At 43.9% G+C, this 19,756-nt stretch overlaps 2 protein-coding genes across 2 annotated transcripts in view; both read right to left on the reverse strand.

Annotated features, from left to right (window-relative positions):
- LOC141116654 (NACHT, LRR and PYD domains-containing protein 3-like) overlaps window positions 1–9,824 on the reverse strand; it is a 168,202-nt gene extending 158,378 nt beyond the window's left edge. The window contains exons 1-2 of the mRNA XM_073609047.1: window positions 9,818–9,824; window positions 7,680–7,840 (exon numbers count right to left, since the gene is read on the reverse strand). Of these exons, the coding sequence (XP_073465148.1) occupies window positions 7,680–7,840; window positions 9,818–9,824 (168 nt within the window). The remainder of the gene's footprint in view (window positions 1–7,679; window positions 7,841–9,817) is intronic.
- The window catches only part of LOC141117699 (NACHT, LRR and PYD domains-containing protein 3-like), a 2,363,088-nt gene that overhangs the window by 2,231,392 nt on the left and 111,940 nt on the right, over window positions 1–19,756 (reverse strand). The window lies entirely within an intron of this gene.

A 19,756-nucleotide genomic window follows, 5' to 3' on the forward strand; every position in this document is an offset into this window, starting at 1 on the left:
GCCAATGAGATTGCAGTTGGTATAAGTGATCACTGAGGCAACTGAGGGTTAAATTGTAACTACTCCATTCCCTCCTATTCACATATGGCTGACTATGCTGTCCTGTATACTGGTAACATAACATCACACACCACTGGAGGGTGCCATACTCCCAATATTGTTTCCTATTTTCTTGTCATTACACCTTACTTTGTTCCTTTTGCTCCATGATCCTATCAAATGGAGCGTCCAGAGGAACTGCAGAACCACCAATGGAGCTGACAAACTTTTGTTTGCTTCCGATGGACCTCACCATTGTTTTTTGGGGCTAAACTACATACCGGATGTTTTCTTTTTAGTTTTTTTACTTGGGTATCTGGAATAATAGCGGGGGGGCAATTTTGTTTGTCACGGTTCTCCAATGTGCCTTAGCTTTTGATACCATTCCACAATGGCTCCATGGTTTTTCGTGGTCACTGAATAGCCATAGATCTATTGTTATTATCTTGATGGGATGCATTAATGGGTTATAGCAGTCATGGCTGACAAGGTTACATTTCTGTCCTGAAATATCAGGGGCTTGTATAACAAATACAAAAGGGCTTTTATTTTCCAATATTTAAAACAGACCAAGCTGCATATTATTTTTCTGCAGGAGACTCACCTGGATTGCAATCATATCCTAGCTTTGCGTAGGCCATGGATCCAGAGAGCCCTGCACTCTACTTATTCAAAATTTGCTAGGGCTGTCTCCATTCTAATTAGCAAGGCTACCCTGTGCACAATCCACCAGGTGATCTCAGACCCAGGGGGTCAATACATAGCGGTGGTTCTGGATGTTTGTTTTCACAAATTATTATTGATAAATGTTTATTTGCCTCCTCCCTTTCAGGTCCAGATACTTTATGATCTACTAGCTAAAGTGGTCCAATTTTCTAACCTTCCTATTGTCTTGATGGGTGATTTGGGCTTTTGTTGCTGTTCCTGACCAAAATAGAATATTTGGTGGGGGGTTTATCTGACCATTACCCTCTTTCTCTTACCCTGACCTTTCCAACGGGGGAAAAAGGGGGAGGATGACACCCAGCTGGTTACAAAATGAGCAGGTATCTGCCTTACTAGAGGAATTGATTAAATCATACTAGACCTCTAATGCTGAATCAGCAGGTCCGCCTATAGTGTGGGATGCATTCAAGGCTGTGGCTAGGGGATAATTTAACTCTGCATTTAAGACAGCCCATGTAAACAACAATGAGGATTTTCAAACTCTACAGACTAGGGAGAGGAATTGTGCTAAGGCCCACGTGGGTTCCCCCATGAGGACCTCATTTGAGTCTCTGTTGGAGGCAAGGTATCTTTTGTCCCTACATTTTACGGACCTGGTGCATTCAGAAGCACAGCAGAGGGCTCATGCAATATTTGCTGAAGGAGATAAAAATGGGAAAATGTTAGTTGCTATCACCCAATCACAAATATTCCAGTAATCAGAACTGGGGGGTGACTTGGTCTCTGAGCCACAGACCATAATGAAGGAATTTATTGACTTCTTCTCAGCTCTATACTTCCCTATAGCACCTTATGATGTGACTGCTCTTGATATCTTATTTTAAGGCCTATCGATCCCAAGGTTGTCAGAGGAAGATAGAAATGCTTTAGATGCCAAAATTACCACTAAGAAGATTGAAACATCAATTTTTGCTTTCCCCCATAAAGCCCCTGGACTGGATGGCTTTCCCATTGATTTTTATAAGTCATATGTTACACAGTTAGCCCCCCAGACTTGGATAACTCCTGGAATTTTGCCTTGCAAATGACACTCTGCCGACACTTTTTCCACTATCCCCTTTCCTATTTGCTATTGCCTTGGAACCTATAGCAGTTGCTCTTCGGTCGTCAGGGGCCTTCAGGGCCATCAAGGTGGGCACGATCAATGAGTTCCTTGCGCTTTATGCTGATGACTTGTTCCTGTTTCTTAAAGACCCTGGTGCCTCACTGCAAGCAGCCTTAGCTATTCATGATCAATTTGCTTCATTCTCCAGGTTGAGGGTGAACTGGAGCAAATCTATTCTACCTATAGATGTGGGAGCTAAAGAGGGGGCAAACCCTGACCTCCTGCTACAATGGGTACCCTCTTTTAAATACTTGGGGGTGAAAATGACAGCAAATGTTCAGGATTGTATGCCCCTTAATTTACATCCTCTCTTGACACTTCTCAAGCAGAAAGTCCAGGCTTGGACGAGGCTAACCTTATCCTTGATAGCCAGGTATAGTTTGCTTAAAATGAAACTTCTCCCCATCATTTTATATTTCCTAAGTCATGAGCCATTGTGGGTACCGAAATCCTACTTTAAAAAGAATGATGGCATAGTCAGTTCCTTCCTATGGGCGCCTAAACCCCCTAGAATAGGCATAAAAGTGCTACAAGAACCTGGGGATCAGGGGGGTTTTGCCTTGACCGACTGGCAGAAATACTATCTGGCTGGCCAGATGGTTTTTGCCCATCGATGGCTGCTAGCAGATGATGGGGACTCAGCCACTGTTCTAGAAGCAGCCCATCTGGGGTCTTATGAAAGCCTGAGAATGGCTCTTTATAGAGGAGTTAAATCGGACCTCCCGCTCACTTTAACAATGAGGGACACTATTAAAGCCTGGGAATCTGTGGTTAAACTCGCATGCCCAAGTTACCAGGGAGTCTCCCCCTCTGCCCCATGTGGATGAACCCTACACTTTCCCATTTCTATAACATACCAGACCCTATGGTCTGGGCGATCAAGGGAATAAAAACACTAACGGATATAACCTGTTATGGGGATCTGTTGACCTTTGCACAAATGAAAGCAAGGCATGACCTACCTAATTCTTATCTATTTCAATTTTTTTAATCATGTCATGCCTTTCAAGTGCAGTTTAGAGGTGTAAAAGTAGAATCCCTGCCCTCTGACTTTTTACATAGTAAGTTTCTGAAGTTTTTACATAGGGGCTACCATGGGCGTCGGCAGAACTTATATAAGGGGGGCATCATTTTAGGGTCAACAATGCGCCACTCCTTTTCGACAATGTCATTATCACATTGTCATGATCAGAGATAGCAGGCGTAGTACAGTTCCTAGGATAAGTAATGGATAATGGCCGACAGGCCCTCTTACCACTCCCAACGAAACTACAGCAGTGATCCCTCCTGCTGGACCATCGCTCACTCTGGGTTACCCAGGGACAATTCTGGTCAGTAGTGTAGCATGTCTGTACCCAGGCAGTGGCTCATTCTTTCTCTCTGGTGGAGCTGGGCAGCATGGCTCTCTCTGGTAGTGCTGGGTAGCGTGGCTCTCTCTAGTGGTGTTGGGCAGTGTGGCGCTCTCTCTGGCTTCCACCCAGCACACGCCTCTTTCTTTGTCATGTAGCACTCACTCCCTCAGCTTTTTTCCAGGCTGCAGTCTCTCAATCTCTCTCGATCGAGCTGTAACCTCCTTCCTGTGAAAAATGGGGCCACCAATCTTCAAAACTACATATCCCATGATACTCTCCTCTCCTAGTCTCCTTTGATTGGCCCTCAGTTATGGCCAATGGGGAAGGAACGGAGCAGGCAGGAAGCAGGGCAGGGAACCTAGTGAGAGCCACCGTCTCTTCTCCCTGACAGGAGAAAGGGGGGGCGAGCAGGGAAACCTCTGACAGCCCGCAGCTTGCCTTTCTCCTGACACAGCACCGCCAAGTTCTCTGCTAGACTGAGCAGGGAAAAGAGCCTGCAGTCACACTACACTGATGGGGGGCTTGACAACACCTTGACGGTGTCACCCCGCTGGTTGCTCACACCCCATAGTGACGCCACTGTGCCGATCCAATCCCTGATTCCAGGGGGGGCACTTGATCCCCCTTGCCCCTACCTGCGGATGCCCATGGGAGCTACTTTACCCCAGCTAGGTTAGCCAAGATTTTTCACTCAGCTGAGTGCTGGAGATGTTCCTTTTCGCCTGCCAATGCAGATCATATTTTCTGGAAGTGTCCACAAATCCAGCAGTTTTGGTCCGAGGTCACATCCTGTATATCGGATCTTTTGGTAACACCGATACCTATGACTGTGAGGGTCTGTCTATTGGGCCTAGTGGATGAAGTAGCTTAGGACTCCACTGAATATATTATTTTTCTATGGGAGGAAGGCCATACTTCTAAATTGGAAGAAGCCAAGGGTTCCTGACATAATATTCTGGAAGGGCTTGGTGAATTCCACGATGCCTTATTATAAGGCTACCTATATAGCCAGGGGATGTGGGAAGAAGTTCCCCAAAGTGTGGCAGGCATGGTATAACTCTACTGACACAGTAGGCTAAATTAGTGGATATAATACCTAAATATATTAATGGCAGGATTTCTCCAATTCCTAGAGATGGGTTCACACCGGATCTAAACGACCACTTACCTTGGAAGTCGGTACCTTAGAAATCGAGACAGTAGCAGTTGCTGTTCCATTGCTAATGCATACATGTTGTGTTTTTTGTTATTCAGTTGGACTATGTTAGTTCGCTATAATATTGTACTTTTTTGGCCCTGTGTGTATACAATCTAAATAAAAAGAATCTTCAAAAAGAAAAGCTCTGTCAGATTGGATGGAGAGTGTCTGTGAACAGCAGTTTTCCAGTATTGCCATGGGGATGGAAAGTATTCAGACCCCCTTAAATGTTTCACTCTTTGTTATATTGCAGTCATTTGCTAAAAAAATCCTTTAAGTTCATTTTTTTCCTCATTAATCTACACACAGCACCCCATATTGACAGAAAAACACAGAATTGTTGACATTTTTACAGATTTATTAAAAAAGAAAAACTGAAATATCACATGGCCCTAAGTATTCAGACCCTTTGCTGTGACACTCATATATTTAACTCAGGTGCTGTCCATTTCTTCTGATCATCCTTGAGATGGTTCTACACCTTCATTTGAGTCCAGCTGTGTTTGATTATACTGATTGGACTTGATTAGGAAAGCCACACACAGATATATAATACCTTACAGCTCACAGTGCATGTTAGAGCAAATGAGAATCATGAGGTCAAAGGAACTGCCTGAAGAGCTCAGAGACAGAATTGTGGCAAGGCACAGATCTGGCCAAAGTTACAAAAACATTTCTGCTGCACTTAAGGTTCCTAAGAGCACAGTGGCCTCCATAATCCTTAAATGGAATATGTTTGGGATGACCAGAACCCTTCCTAGAGCTGGCCATCCAGCCAAACTGAGCTATTGGGGGAGAAGAGCCTTGGTGAGAGAGGTAAAGAAGAACCCAAAGATCACTGTGGCTGAGCTCCAGAAATGCAGTCGGGAGATGGGAGAAAGTTGTAGAAAGTCAACCATCACTGCAGCCCTCCACCAGTTGGGGCTTTATGGCAGAGTGGCCCAACGGAAGCCTCTCCTCAGTGCAAGACACATGAAAGCCCGCATGGAGTTTGTTAAAAAAAACACCTGAAGGACTCCAAGATGGTGAGAAACAAGATTCTTTGGTCTGATAAGAACAATATAGAACTTTTTGGCCTTAATTATGAGTGGTATGTGTGGAGAAAACCAGGCACTGCTCATCACCTGTCCAATACAGTCCCAACAGTGAAGCATGGTGGTGGCAGCATCATGCTGTGGGGGTGTTTTTCAGCTGCAGGGACAGGAAGACTGGTTGCAATCGAGGGAAAGATGAATGAGAGCATTGCACTCCCATTTAGAAGAGTGCATTGCTCTCATGGTTCAGAGATGCAGGTTCTCCCACTCCATGGATAGTGTAGGACCCACTGATTATGGGGTACTTTGTCGCAGTAAGTGGGCTTAGCACCATATAGTAATATGGTGTGACCAAATCCCCATATTTTTTGATAATGTTTTTCTAGAAATGCTTAGGTTTTTAAACTAGCCTTGCTTGAGGTAAATGTCTTTTTTGCATGTGTGCGCTGTAATATTTTCTTCTACATTTTAAAACCTAACCCTGCTTTAAACTTCTCCACAACTTTATCCCTGACCTGTCTGGTGTGTTCCTTGGCCTTCATGATGCTGTTTATTCACTAAGGTTCTCTAACAAACCTCTGAGGGCTTCACAGAACAGCTGTATTTCTACTGTGACTAAATTACACACAGGTAGACTCTATTTACTAATTAGGTGACTTCTGAAGGCAATTGGCTCCACTAGATTTAGTTAGGGGTATCAGAGTAAAGGGGGCTGAATACAAATGCCCCTCCACACTTTCCACATATTTATTTATAAAAAAATGAAAACCATTTATCATTTTCCTTCCACTTCACAATTATGTGCCACTTTGTGTTGGACGATCACATAAAATCCCAATGAAATACATTTACATTTTTGGTTGTACCATGACAAAATGTGGAAAATACATTTTAAGGGGTATGAATACTTTTTCAAGGCACTGTAGATCTATAGAGCTTTTACCTTTCAAAAGAAAATGCTTTAAAACTAATTTTAAGACAAATTTTGTCAATTTCACTACAAAAGCAAGTTGGTGAAAACGTTCTGCTTATCCCCAGATGACATGCAGCTATAGGAAGACGGTATCATGTCTGATATGTATATGGGGTTATGGATGGGAGAGTGTAAGATGTGAAAGCTGCAATGTAACATTGGGGATGATGTACTTATACAGGCATTATTTCTGTGGTAACATTGTCATATTACTGGACCTCATACAGAATATTGTAGTCCAAATTTATATATTTGTGTAAAAAGTAAATATATTCCATGATTGTGAAGACTATATGGTGCCATATCATAGAAAACTATGGTGAAGTCATAATGTTACACACTCACCCCTCATTCATGTTTCTGAAGCCTTATTATAACACTATATACAATACAGTAAGCCGCCTCATAGCACACATACACTTACATAGAACACACTGTCTAAATTCAAAGTCATTCAAGGAATGGCACACTTTACTAGGAGTAATGCCCTGTACACACGGTCGGACATTGATCGGACATTCCGACAACAAAATCCTAGGATTTTTTCCGACGGATGTTGGCTCAAACTTGTCTTGCATACACACGGTCACACAAAGTTGTCGGAAAATCCGATCATTCTGAACGCGGTACGTTTGTCGGGACTATAAACGGGGCAGTAGCCAATAGCTTTCGTCTCTTAATTTATTCTGAGCATGCGTGGCACTTTGTGCGTCGGATTTGTGTACACACAAACTGAATTTCCGACAATGGATTTTGATGTTGGAAAATTTTATAGCAAGCTCTCAAACTTTGTGTGTCGGAAATTCAGATGGAAAATGTGTGATGGAGCCTACACACGGTCGGAATTTCCGACAACAAGGTCCTATCACACATTTTCTGTCGGAAAATTCTATTGTGTGTGCAGAGCATAAGAAATCTCTGATTTGTATTATGAGAACATTCATTTGCTACTGTGATGTGAAGAGTATTTTTAGCAATAAAAGGATATAAAAGAAGACTATAATATACTGTAGATACAATTGGATACATTGATAGAAGCAACTTTAAAGGCAATTGGGTTGGATTTACTAAAGACAAATAGATTGTGCACTTTGGAAAAAATACGTTCTTCTGTACTTTCAGAGCTTAGGGAATGTGATGTAGTTCTGCTGATTTCCATTATCCAATTATCCAATCATGTGAAAAAATAATGTTTATTTACTTTACTTATACATATATTACTGTAGGTAATTTAGAAATATCTTTTTCTTACCTCTGTGTTTAAGACTTCCTGAGATATTAGTTGTACCAGGACAGTATGAGGATCCATGTTCTCCAGGATGTAGATCAGATCATCTCTATAATACTCATATATCCTCCTCAGTGATGGATCATTATATGATGACAGCTGATGGCAGAACCTCCCGATGTCCTCTAGAAAACACAGAAATACATTTTCTGATTTATAAATGATGAAAATTAATCTCCAGCATGAATTTTATCTCACTGGAGATCTCTGCAATTGAGAAAAGGAGCACTGGAGGTGAGAATCACTATAAGGATCAATACATTCATTGCTCTGCAATTGAGGAATTATTTTTGCACATCCAAGCTAACTAGCTGAGAACTTTGAGGTTTAACTATTTAAAGCCTAACTTCAGATTAATAAAAAAGTAAAGTTACAAAAAACAAATAAAAAAAAAATATATATATATCTGATTCCTCCTGTATTGATTTGTATTGTAACTGTACTGTCTGCCCTCATGTTGTAAAGTAATGTGCAAACTGTTGGCGCTGTATAAATCCTGTATAATAATCATAATAATAATAATTTATTTAAAATACTCCCCTGCAGTATTTCCTTTTTACCACTAGATGGTGCTCCTCTCCCAGGTAGAATGATGTCATTCATCCCATTTTCTTTGGACTCAGGGTGTCAAGGACCGGCCCCCTGGGGAGTGACCTCAGACCCCTCTGGATTTACAGGAGAATGCTGAAGAGAGTATTCTGCATCATTCAGTACCTGCCCACTGCAGAGGACAGAAGAGGACCAGAACATAGAGCCAAGGAATAAAGGGATGTATAATGATTTTTACAATGCAAAAATGATATCCAAAGGGAATGAAGGGAAATTGGGAGTGCTGGAATTGGGTTTTAAGGTTTATTTCTCAGATGAATATAAAGATATATTTTATTAGCTGTGTATTCTATTTTACAGTATATGATGATTTGCTGTACTATGTTATGATGCTCCATATGATATTTTATGAAAAAAAGGTCAACGACTCCTCATTCTGGTCTACAATTTATTAAATAGAGTTGTGGATAGATCTAATATATTATTGGATTGAGTTTAGTTTGCTAAGCAATGTGTGTCATAAACAACGACCATTTTATTTTCATAAAATTGTGTTTTCATCTCTTATAAATCTGTGACAACACAGGATTACAATGAAGAGACAGGAACAGGGTGGTGTCACCTTATAAGAGGAAATGCCTCAGCAAGGACTGTCATGACATGATCACCAGGGATTATTTTATGAAGAATTGCACATTCATACACTATTGAACATGTCTGGAATCATAGAAATACCGTATTTATCGGTGTATAACACACACCTTTCCCCCCTGGGCTGCCTCGGAGGGGAAGGGGGTACGGGTGCCACCAGATTACACAGAGCGGGGATCTCCCGTTTACTCTGTAATACAAAGTCCCGCCTCCTGGACTGGCTCCTATGATAGACATCCTGGCATTGGCCCAGTGTTCTGTCTATCATAGGAGCCAGTAAAGGAGGCAGGACTTCGTATTACAGAGGCCATTGAGTAAATGGGAGATCCCGCTCTGTGTAATCTGGCAGCGCTCATACCCCCTTCCCCTCCGAGGCAGCCCAAAGAAAAGGCAATTGTGGGGGGAGTGTAGTGATTGGAGGAGGAGAGAGATCACTGTTCCTGATTACTAGAAACATCAGATCTCTCTCTACTTCCCTGACAGAACGAGGATCTGTATGTTTAGTTTGACAGATCCCTGTTCTGTCTCTTTCAAGAGTGATTGCGGGTCATCAGTGGACATTGTGGCCGCTGGCCACACACATCAGCTCCGACATCACATGCTGGACGCGCGCACCCCCTATACCCCATAAAGCACCCACCGTACAGCTATGGCGATTCATGCAGGGGAGCCAGCCTGCTGCTGTATAATGACGGCATCTGGTTGGCAAGTAGTTAATGGGCACTGATAAGGCTGCATTGATGGGCACTGACCCCTATTTTGCTTTGAAGTTCTTTATTTAATTTTTTTTCCCCTGAAACTTCCCTCTTAAAATTAAGGTGTGTGTTATACGACTGTAGGTGTTAATCACCGAAAAATATGGTATGTAAAAGTTTCAATGATAATTTAATCTCTAGCATTACTTTCCATGCAGGCCTCATATCAAGAGATAAAACATAACCCTATTTTTATAGAGGGAGAGGGTTATATCCTCTGTCAGGATTTTATCATGCATTAGACTGAATTCACAAAGTGCTAACACAAGGATAAGGCTCCCATTTATAGCTATGGACTTATGATAACTGCCACCTTTTAATATACCGTAAGTAAGTCTTCTTATCCTTCTGTATTGGCTTTGTAAGTTGAGCCTCTAGGGGGAGATTTATGGGGCGTACACACGGTTGGACTTTTCGGCTACAAAAATCCGACGGATGCCGACGGACCAAATCTGGCGGACAATCATGTGTGGGCTTCCCCGGCTTCCCCGGACTTTCAGCTGACTTTTCCAGTCGCAAATCTGATGGACTTTAGATTTGGAACTTGCTTCAAATCTTTACGTCGTAACTCCGCCGGACCCAGAAGTCCGCTCGTCTGTATGCTAGTCCGACAGACAAAAACCGACACTAGGGCAGCTATTGGCTACTGGCTATCAACTTCCATATTTTAGTACGGTGTGCGTCGTCACGTACGAATCTGTCGGACTTTGGTGTGATCGTGTGTAGGCAAGTTCGGTCATTAGAAAGTCTGCCAAAAGAACGTCAAAAGTCTGTTGAAAGTCTGTCGAAAGTCTGTCGGACTTTTGTAGCTGAAAAGTCCGACCGCGTGTACGCCCCATTAGACCCCTTTCACACTGGGGTGCTGCGGGCGTTGGTGGTAAAGCTTGCTAATTTTAGCAGCGCTTTACCCCTGTTATAGCGGCACTTTGGCGCCGCTAGAAGTGCACTCTTAACCCCCAGAATGGGTTAAAAAAGGGTTAAAAGTGCCCGCCTAGCAATGCTTTCAAATCGCTTTTACGGCGCTTTCAAAGCGACGCCCATTCATTTCAATGGGCAGAGCCCCAAAGATGCTGCTTGGAGGACTTTTTTCCCGTCCTGCAAGTGCACTGCCCCAGTATGAGAGCACTCGGGCTTTCACATTGGGGTGGTTTAAGAAGCGCTTTTCAGGTGCTTTACAGGCACTATTTTTAGTGCTAAAATGTCTGAAAAGCACCTCAGTGTGAAAGGGGTCTTACTAAAACTGGAGCACTTACAATCTGGTGCAGCTGTGCATGGTAGCCAATCAGCTTCTAACATCAGTTAAGCTTTGACAATGAAAGCTGATTGGTTTCTCTGCACAGCTTCACCATATTTTGCACTCCCCAGTTTTAGTACCATATTTATTGGCGTATAACACGCACCCCAAGTTTAGGAGGGAATTTTAAGGAAAAAAACTTTTAGGAGGGAAGTTTAACCACTTACCGACCGCTGCACGACGATGTACATCCAAACTTTGAACGGGGATATCGTTGTTATGGCTGCAGCTAGCTGCCATAACCCCAGTATCCCCGTTTTTGTGCGGCGGCCGGCTTTCAGATAAAAGTGGTCCCTATGGCGGATTCGCTGCGAGATCACTTTTATCGGTGGCAGGAGAGGGGCCCCCCTCCCGCCACAATCCAGTGCCCTCTGCCGCTTACTGGAGCCATCAGTAGTGGCGGAGGCAATCGCGTCCTTCTCTGTGGTGTGCCTGGAGATGAGTAAGGGTAAGATGGTGCCCACTCGTCTCCATGACACTGCTGGGCGGAAGTGACGTCAAAACATCACTTCAGTCCACGCCTCTTAAAGGCACATTTTATTCAATGTCCTTTTTTTAAATGACTTTTTTTTTATTGAATTTTAGTGTAAATATGAGATCTGCTGTCTTTTTGACCCCAGATCTCATATTTAAAAGGACCTGTCATGCTTTTTTCTATTACAAGGAAAGTTTACATTCCTTGTAATAGGAATAAAAGTGACACAATTTTTTTTTTATAAAACAGTGTAAAAATAAATAAAATAATGTAAAATAAATAATAAAAATAAAAGAAACGAACGCATACGCGAGTAGTGCCCGCATATGAAAACGGTGGTCAAACCACACATGTGAGGTATCACCGCGACCGGTAGAGCGAGAGCAATAATTCTAGCCCTAGACCTCCTCTGTACCGCAAAATATGCAACCTGTAGAATTTTTTAAACATCGCCTATGGAGATTTTTGAGGGTAAAAGTTTGACGCCATTCCACGAGCAGGTGCAATTTTGAAGCGTGACATGTTGGGTATCAATTTACTTGGCGTAACATTATATTTCACAATATAAAAAAAATTGGGCTAACTTTACTGTTGTCTTATTTTTTTATTCAAAAAAGTGAATTTTTTCCAAAAAAAGTGCTTTTAAGACCGCTGCGCAAATACGGTGCAAAACAAAGTCTTGTAATGACCGCCATTTTATTCTCTAGGGTGTTATAAGAAAAAACATATATAATGTTTGGGGGTTCTGAGTAATTTTCTAGCAAAAAAAACAGTTTTAAACATGTAAACACCTAAAATTCAAAACGAGGCTGGTCTTTAAGTGGTTAAGGAAAAAAAACTTACATTAATGTAGCATTATCGTGTCCATCTGCAGCCTTGCCCATGTCCATTGCAGCCTTGTCAGTGCAGCTTTGCCCCAGTGCAGCCTTGTCATTTCAGCCTTGCCCCAGTGCAGCCTTGTCATTTCAGCCTTGCCCCAGTGTCCATTGCAGTCTTGCCCCAGCGCAGCCTTGCCCCAGTGTCCATTTCAGGCTTGGACAGATTTAAATATGCTGCCGAGATTGCAGGGACTCAGCGGAGCTGAACGAGTGCTGCCGAGATCACAGGGACTGGGCGGAGCCGAGATACACATAGCCAAGTCAGCGCCGCTCACAGTCACGCGCTATGATGGACATAACACAGGTCCAATAGCAGGACTGGGCGTGACTGTGAGCGGCGCCGAGAAGTGCCGAGTACACTCGGCTATGTGTATCTCGGCTCCGCCCAGCCACTGTGATCTCGGCGGCGCTCGTTCCGCTCCGCCGAGTCCCTGCGAACTCAGCGGGACCATATTTAAATCTGCACGCTATGTGTATGTCTTCAGCGATTGCGGCGATCACTCCGAACGATCACAATTAGCGGGGATCGGCATATAACACGCACCCACGATTTTCCCCTGATTTTAAGGGGGAAAAAGTGTGTGTTATACGTCAATAAATACAGTAATTCATAGTGACCCTGCTGGGGATATTTGCCCTCAGATTCACCCCACATGGGTGTAGAGGCACGCTCAGTATAGAAGTTTGTCACACTTGAAGTTATCCTGTAGAATATTTATTGTAAATCACAGTTCACAGGTGGTAAGCAAAGGCAATGTGTTTTTGAGAAAGTGCGTCCCCCTTCATTAGGAATGTGATGGTGGGTGTGGTCAGGAACCAAAGATTCAATTACAATAAAGCTCTTTAGGTGTGTGGGTGATAGATAAGATGTGAGATGATGGAGGATCATACATGCTGCTTCTCTGTCATCTGACAATGTATTCATCACCCACAGCACCAAAGGCTGGCCATAGATGGTTCAAATCTCTGCCAGTTCAGAAGGAACTGGCTGAGATACAAACCATGTATAGGCAGGCTGAATGTACCAAGTTGATTGATGAATCAACTTGGGTACAACCAGCCTGCTGGATTTTACATATGATTATCACTAGTGGCTGGTATAGCCCCTAGCAATAATCACTGTCTTCTCCCGGTGGGGACAGCTTCCCCACCCCCACAGGGAGAATGCAATGGCTTGGCAGGAGGGATTCCCCTGTCAACACTGTCTGTGTTAATGGGGCAGTGTTGCCAACCCCTGAAGTGAAATTTACTGGCAGGACACCAACATTTACAAACGGCACCAAATTTTTACTGGGAAAAATCATGACATTTACGGACAGAGCCTCATTTTTTTACTGCCAGTTCAAAAAAGTACCTAAAATGACAGTTTTCAGTGCTAAACAGTGCACATATCAATATTTAAACTATAAACATATAGCTAGTGCTATTAGCAATGTGTTTAAGTTAAACAAAAGTCAAAAACTATATTTCTCCATTGACAATGAAGGTCAGGTTACTTTAACCCAGCCAGCACAGAGTTTCCCCTTACATCAGAGTCTGCAGGATTCCCCCTTACAGTGAAAGGGAACTCTTATAAAGGGGAACGCTGCAGATCATGATCTAAGGGGGAACTCTGATGTAAGGGGAGGCTCTGGTGACCAGAGACCATCTTATATCAGAGTCCACTGCATTCCCTTTACATCAGAGTTCCCATTTACATCAGGGTCCACAGACTGAGTTTCCCCTTGCACTGTAAGGGGGAATCCTGCAGACTCTGATGTATAGGGGGAAAACTAGGAACTTTGATGTGGGGGGCACTCTGGTGACCAGAGACCACCTTCTGCAGAGTGAATACACTAAGGTAAGGAGGTGTTACAAATATAGGGGGGAACCTATCAGTGTCCCCTTACATCATTGTATTCACTCCCCCTTTCATAAGCAACCCCCCAGACTGGTCTGGTGGCGCTGTCACTGACCTCCTCTCAGGTGCCCCGTGCAGGGCTCAGTCAGATGGCTCCAGCTTGGCGGCTCTGGTTTTATTCCATAGTCTCCTCTCCACGGTCCATACACATCTGACTCCTCCCGTGACTCCAATCCTGAAGATGCTCCCACTCTTGGCTCCTTTTCCGACTTCCCCTCAGAGACTGCAGACATGATACAGAAGATGGTTAGAGGCTGTATATACGCTACAGAAGATGGTCAGAGACTGCGGACAGAATACAGTAACAGTTAGAGGCTACGGACAGGATACAGTAACAGATAGTTAGAGGCTGTGGACCGGATAATGTAACAGATGGTTAGAGGCTGCGGACAGGATACAGTAACATATGGTTAGAGGCTGCGGATAGGATACAGTAACAGATGGTTAGAGGCTACGGACAGGATACAGTAACAAATGGTTAGGGTCTGCAGATAGGATACAGTAACAGATGGTTAGAGGCTGTATATACGCTACAGAAGATGGTCAGAGACTGCGGACAGAATACAGTAACAGTTAGAGGCTACGGACAGGATACAGTAACAGATAGTTAGAGGCTGTGGACCGGATAATGTAACAGATGGTTAGAGGCTGCGGACAGGATACAGTAACATATGGTTAGAGGCTGCGGATAGGATACAGTAACAGATGGTTAGAGGCTACGGACAGGATACAGTAACAAATGGTTAGGGTCTGCAGATAGGATACAGTAACAGATGGTTAGAGGCTGCGCACAGGATACAGTAACAGATGGTTAGAGGCTGTGGACAGGATACAGTAACAGATGGTTAGGGACTACAAACAGGATACAGTAACAGATGGTTAGAGGCTGTGGACAGGATACAGTAACAGATGGTTAGGGACTACGGACAGGATACAGTAACAGATGGTTAGAGGCTGTGGACAAGATACAGTAACAGATGGTTAGAGGCTGCGGACAAGATACAGTAACAGATGGTTAGAGGCTGCGGACAGGATACAGTAACAGATGGTTAGAGGCTGTGGACAAGATACAGTAACAGATGGTTAGGGTCTGCGGATAGGATACAGTTAGGGATGAGCCAAACACCCCTCTGTTCGGTTCGCACCAGAACATGCGAACAGGCAAAACATTTGTTCGAACACACGAACACCGTTAAAGTCTATGGGACACGAACATGAATAATCAAAAGTGCTAATTTTAAAGGCTTATATGTAAGTTATTGTCATAAAAAGTGTTTGGGGACTGTGGGTTCTGCCCCAGGGGACATGAATCAATGCAAAAAAAAGTTTTAAAAACGGCAGTTTTTTTGGGAGCAGTGATTTTAATAATGCTTAAAGTCAAACAATAAAAGTGTAATATTCCTTTAAATTTCGTACCTGGGGGTGTCTATTGTATGCCTGTAAAGGGGCGCATGTTTCCCATGTTTGGAACAGTCTGACAGCAAAATGACATTTCAAAGGAAAAAAAGTCATTTAAAACTACTCGCGGCTATTAATGAATTGCCGGTCCGACAATACACATAAAAGTTCATTGATAAAAACGGCATGGGAATTCCCTTCAGGTCTGGTATGGATTTTAAGGAGAACCCCGCGCCAAAATAAAAAAAAATTGGCGTGGGGTCCCCCCAAAAATCCATACCAGACCCTTATCCAAGCACACAACCTGGCAGGCCGCAGGAAAAGAGGGGGTGATGAAAGAGCGCCCCCCTCCTGAACCATACCAGGCCACATGCCCTCAACATTCGGAGGGTGCTTTGGGGTAGCCCTCCAAAACACCTTGTCCCCATGTTGATGGGGACAATGGCCTCATCCCCACAACCCTTGCCCGGTGGTTGTGAGGGTCTGCGGGCGGGGGGCTTATGGGAATCTGGAAGCCCCCTTTAACAAGGGGATCCCCAGATCCCGGCCCTCCCCCTGTGTGAAATGGTAAGGGGGTAAAGTACCCCTACCATTTCACTTAAAAACTGTCAAAAATATTAAAAATGACAAGAGACAGTTTTTGACAATTCCTTTATTGAAATGCTTCTTCTTTATTCTATCTTCTTTCTTCTATCTTCCTTCGGTTTCTTCCTTCATCTTCTTCTTCTTCTGGTTCTTCTGGTTCTTCCTCCGGTGTTCTCATCTGGCATCTCCTCCGCGGTGTCTCCTTCCCTTCTTCTCCTCGGGCCGCTCCGCATCCATGATGGCATGGTGGGAGGATCCCGCTGTGTGACGCTTCTCCCCTTCTGACGGTTCTTAAATAACGGAGGGCAGGGCCACCCGGTGACCCCGCCCCCTCTGACGCACGGGGACTTCCCTGTGGCATTCCCTGTGATGTTAGAGGGGGCGGGGTCACCGGTTACGTAATGGGTGACCCCGCCCCCCTCTGACATCACGGGGAATGCCACAGGGGAGTCCCCGTGCATCAGAGGGGGCGGGGTCATGGGTAGCCCCGCCCTCCATTATTTAAGAACCGTCAGAAGAGGAGAAGCGTCACACAGCCGGAGCCTCCCACCATGCCATCATGGATGCGGCGCGGCCCGAGGAGAAGAAGGGAAGGAGACGCCATGGAGGAGATGCCGGACGAGAACACCGGAGGAAGAACCAGAAGAACCAGAAGAAGAAGAAAATGGAGGAAGAAACCAAAGGAAGATAGAAGAAAGAAGAAGCATTTAAATAAAGGAATTGTCAAAAACTGTCTCTTGTCATTTTTAACATTTTTGACAGTTTTTTTGTGAAATGGTAGGGTAACTTTTGTACCCCCTTACCATTTCACACAGGGGGGTGGGCCGGGATCTGGGGGTCCCCTTGTTAAAGGGGGCTTCCAGATTCCGATAAGCCCCCTGCCCGCAACCCCCCACAACCACCGGGCAAGGGTTGTGGGGATGAGGCCCTTGTCCCCATTAACATGGGGACAAGGTGTTTTGGGGGCTAACCCAAAGCACCCTCCCAATGTTGAGGGCATGTGGCCTGGTATGGTTCAGGAGGGGGGTGCTCTCTTGTCCCCCCCTCTTTTCCTGCGGCCTGCCAGGTTGCGTGCTCGGATAAGGGTCTGGTATGGATTGTTGGGGGGACACCACGCCAATTTTTTTTACATTTTGGCGCGGGGTTCCCCTTAATATACATACCGAGAAAAGGGGATAATGGTCTGGAGAAACCACTCTAACACCTCCATCCCTAAATGCAACAAGAAAAAGGAAAGCAGCCCTGGGACTTTAAATGAGGTGGGAGAGATTGGGACACTTCCACAATAGGTGCAATAAAATGTTTTATTGATCACAGAATGCTGTGTAGAACACATGGGAACAGCAATAAATGTGCGTTACCCGGCATAGTGGCCTAGTTCCAAGCATACGTAAAAAACAACTACAATTCATAGCACTTGATATATACATCCATAAAAAACACTGTACATAAGTGCACATACATGATATAAATTGGTAAAATACATAATACATAATACACATGCATAAAATGAAGCAGTGTGTGACCAGCTTCAAGTACCCAACAATATGGGCGTACACGTAGCATCGATGGTACCCTACGCATTTTGCGAGTCTTTTCTCGCTCATCAGGGGCCGATGCATGATTCATGTGTCTATAACAAAAATGTTGGAAATAATGAAAATATATAAGTGACTAAATAAATCGGGGTAAGGGTGAGTTGCCAAGGGAGGTCAATGAAACAACGACTGCCTCCTGCAGTCCGTGCTATGCATCCTGAGTTCTCCTGCTGCGGCTTCTGGTTGCCACGTCCCCTCAGCCCCCGGACCGGCATTGTTTAATGCCGCCATTTGTGACACCCAGCGTTTTGGTGACCTGCTCCAGCCCAGTGGTAAGTATGAGGTCATTGTTTCATTGACCTCCCTTGGCAACTCACCCTTACCCCGATTTATTTAGTCACTTATATATTTTCATTATTTCCAACATTTTTGTTATAGACACATGAATCATGCATCGGCCCCTGATGATCGAGAAAAGACTCGCGAAACACGTACGGTACCATTGATGCTACGTGTACGCCCATATTGTTGGTTACATGAAGCTGGTCACACACTGCTTCATTTTATGCATGTGTATTATGTATTATGTATTTTACCAATTTATATCATGTATGTGCACTTATGTACAGTGTTTTTTATGAATGTATATATCAAGTGCTATGAATTGTAGTTGTTTTTTACGTATGCTTGGAACTAGGCCACTATGCCGGGTAACGCACATTTATTGCTGTTCCCATGTGTTCTACACAGCATTCTGTGATCAATAAAACATTTTATTGCACCTATTGTGGAAGTGTCCCAATCTCTCCCACCTCATTTAAAGTCCCAGGGCTGCTTTCCTTTTTCTTAATATACATACCAGACCTGAAGGGCCTGGTATTGAAATTTAGAGGGACCCCACATCATTTTTTTTTTTTTAATTTTGGTTTGGGGGTTCCCCTGTGGGGAATTCCTGTGCCGTTTTTATTAATGCACTTATATGTGTATTGTCGGACCTGCAATTCATTAATAGCCGCGAGTAGTTTTAAATGACTTTTTTTCCTTTGAAATTTCATTTTGCTGTCAGACTGTTCTAAACACGGGAAACATGCGCCTCTTTACAGGCATACTATAGACACCCCCAGGTACGAAATTTAAAGGAATATTACACTTTTATTGTTTGACTTTAAGTATTATTAAAATCACTGCTCCCGAAAAAACTGACGTATTTAAAACTTTTTTTTGCATTGATCCATGTCCCCTGGGGCAGGACCCAGGTCCCCAAACACTTTTTTATGACAATAACTTGCTTATAAGCCTTTAAAATTAGCACTTTTGATTTCTCCCATAGACTTTTAAAGGATGTTCCGCGGCTTTCGAATTTGCCGCGAACACCCCAAATTGTTCGCTGTTCGGCGAAATGGCGAACAGCCGATGTTCGAGTCAAACATGAAGCTCATCCCTAGATACAGTAACAGATGGTTAGGGTCTGCAGATAGGATACAGTAACAGATGGTTAGAGGCTGCGCACAGGATACAGTAACAGATGGTTAGAGGCTGCGCACAGGATACAGTAACAGATGGTTAGAGGCTGTGAACAGGATACAGTAAGAGATGGTTAGAGGTCGCGGATAGGATACAGTAACAGATGGTTAGAGGCTGCGGACAGGATACTGTAACAGATGGTTAGGGTCTGCGGACAGGATACAGTAACAGATGGTTAGAGGCTGCGCACAGAATACAGTAACAGATGGTTAGGGGCTGCGCACATGGTAGTTTCCTACCTCAGGCACAGACAAACACACATGGATTTCTTCAGAATAACAAAAGGGTTACAACCTCTTTAACTCCTTTGACATGATCGCTGGACTTGAAAAAATATTACTGTAGCATCTGCTGGCTGTGGTGATACCGGATTAATCCATGACATATGTGTGGAGGACTATGAAGGGGAGAAATATCCATGGGTACACCCGCAACATTAACCCATTAGGACCCGGATAGAAGGATGTGGTTTATACCAATTATCTGTTGATGCG

The sequence above is a fragment of the Aquarana catesbeiana genome, linkage group LG13, assembly GCF_042186555.1.
Source record: "Aquarana catesbeiana isolate 2022-GZ linkage group LG13, ASM4218655v1, whole genome shotgun sequence".
Taxonomy (NCBI): domain Eukaryota; kingdom Metazoa; phylum Chordata; class Amphibia; order Anura; family Ranidae; genus Aquarana; species Aquarana catesbeiana.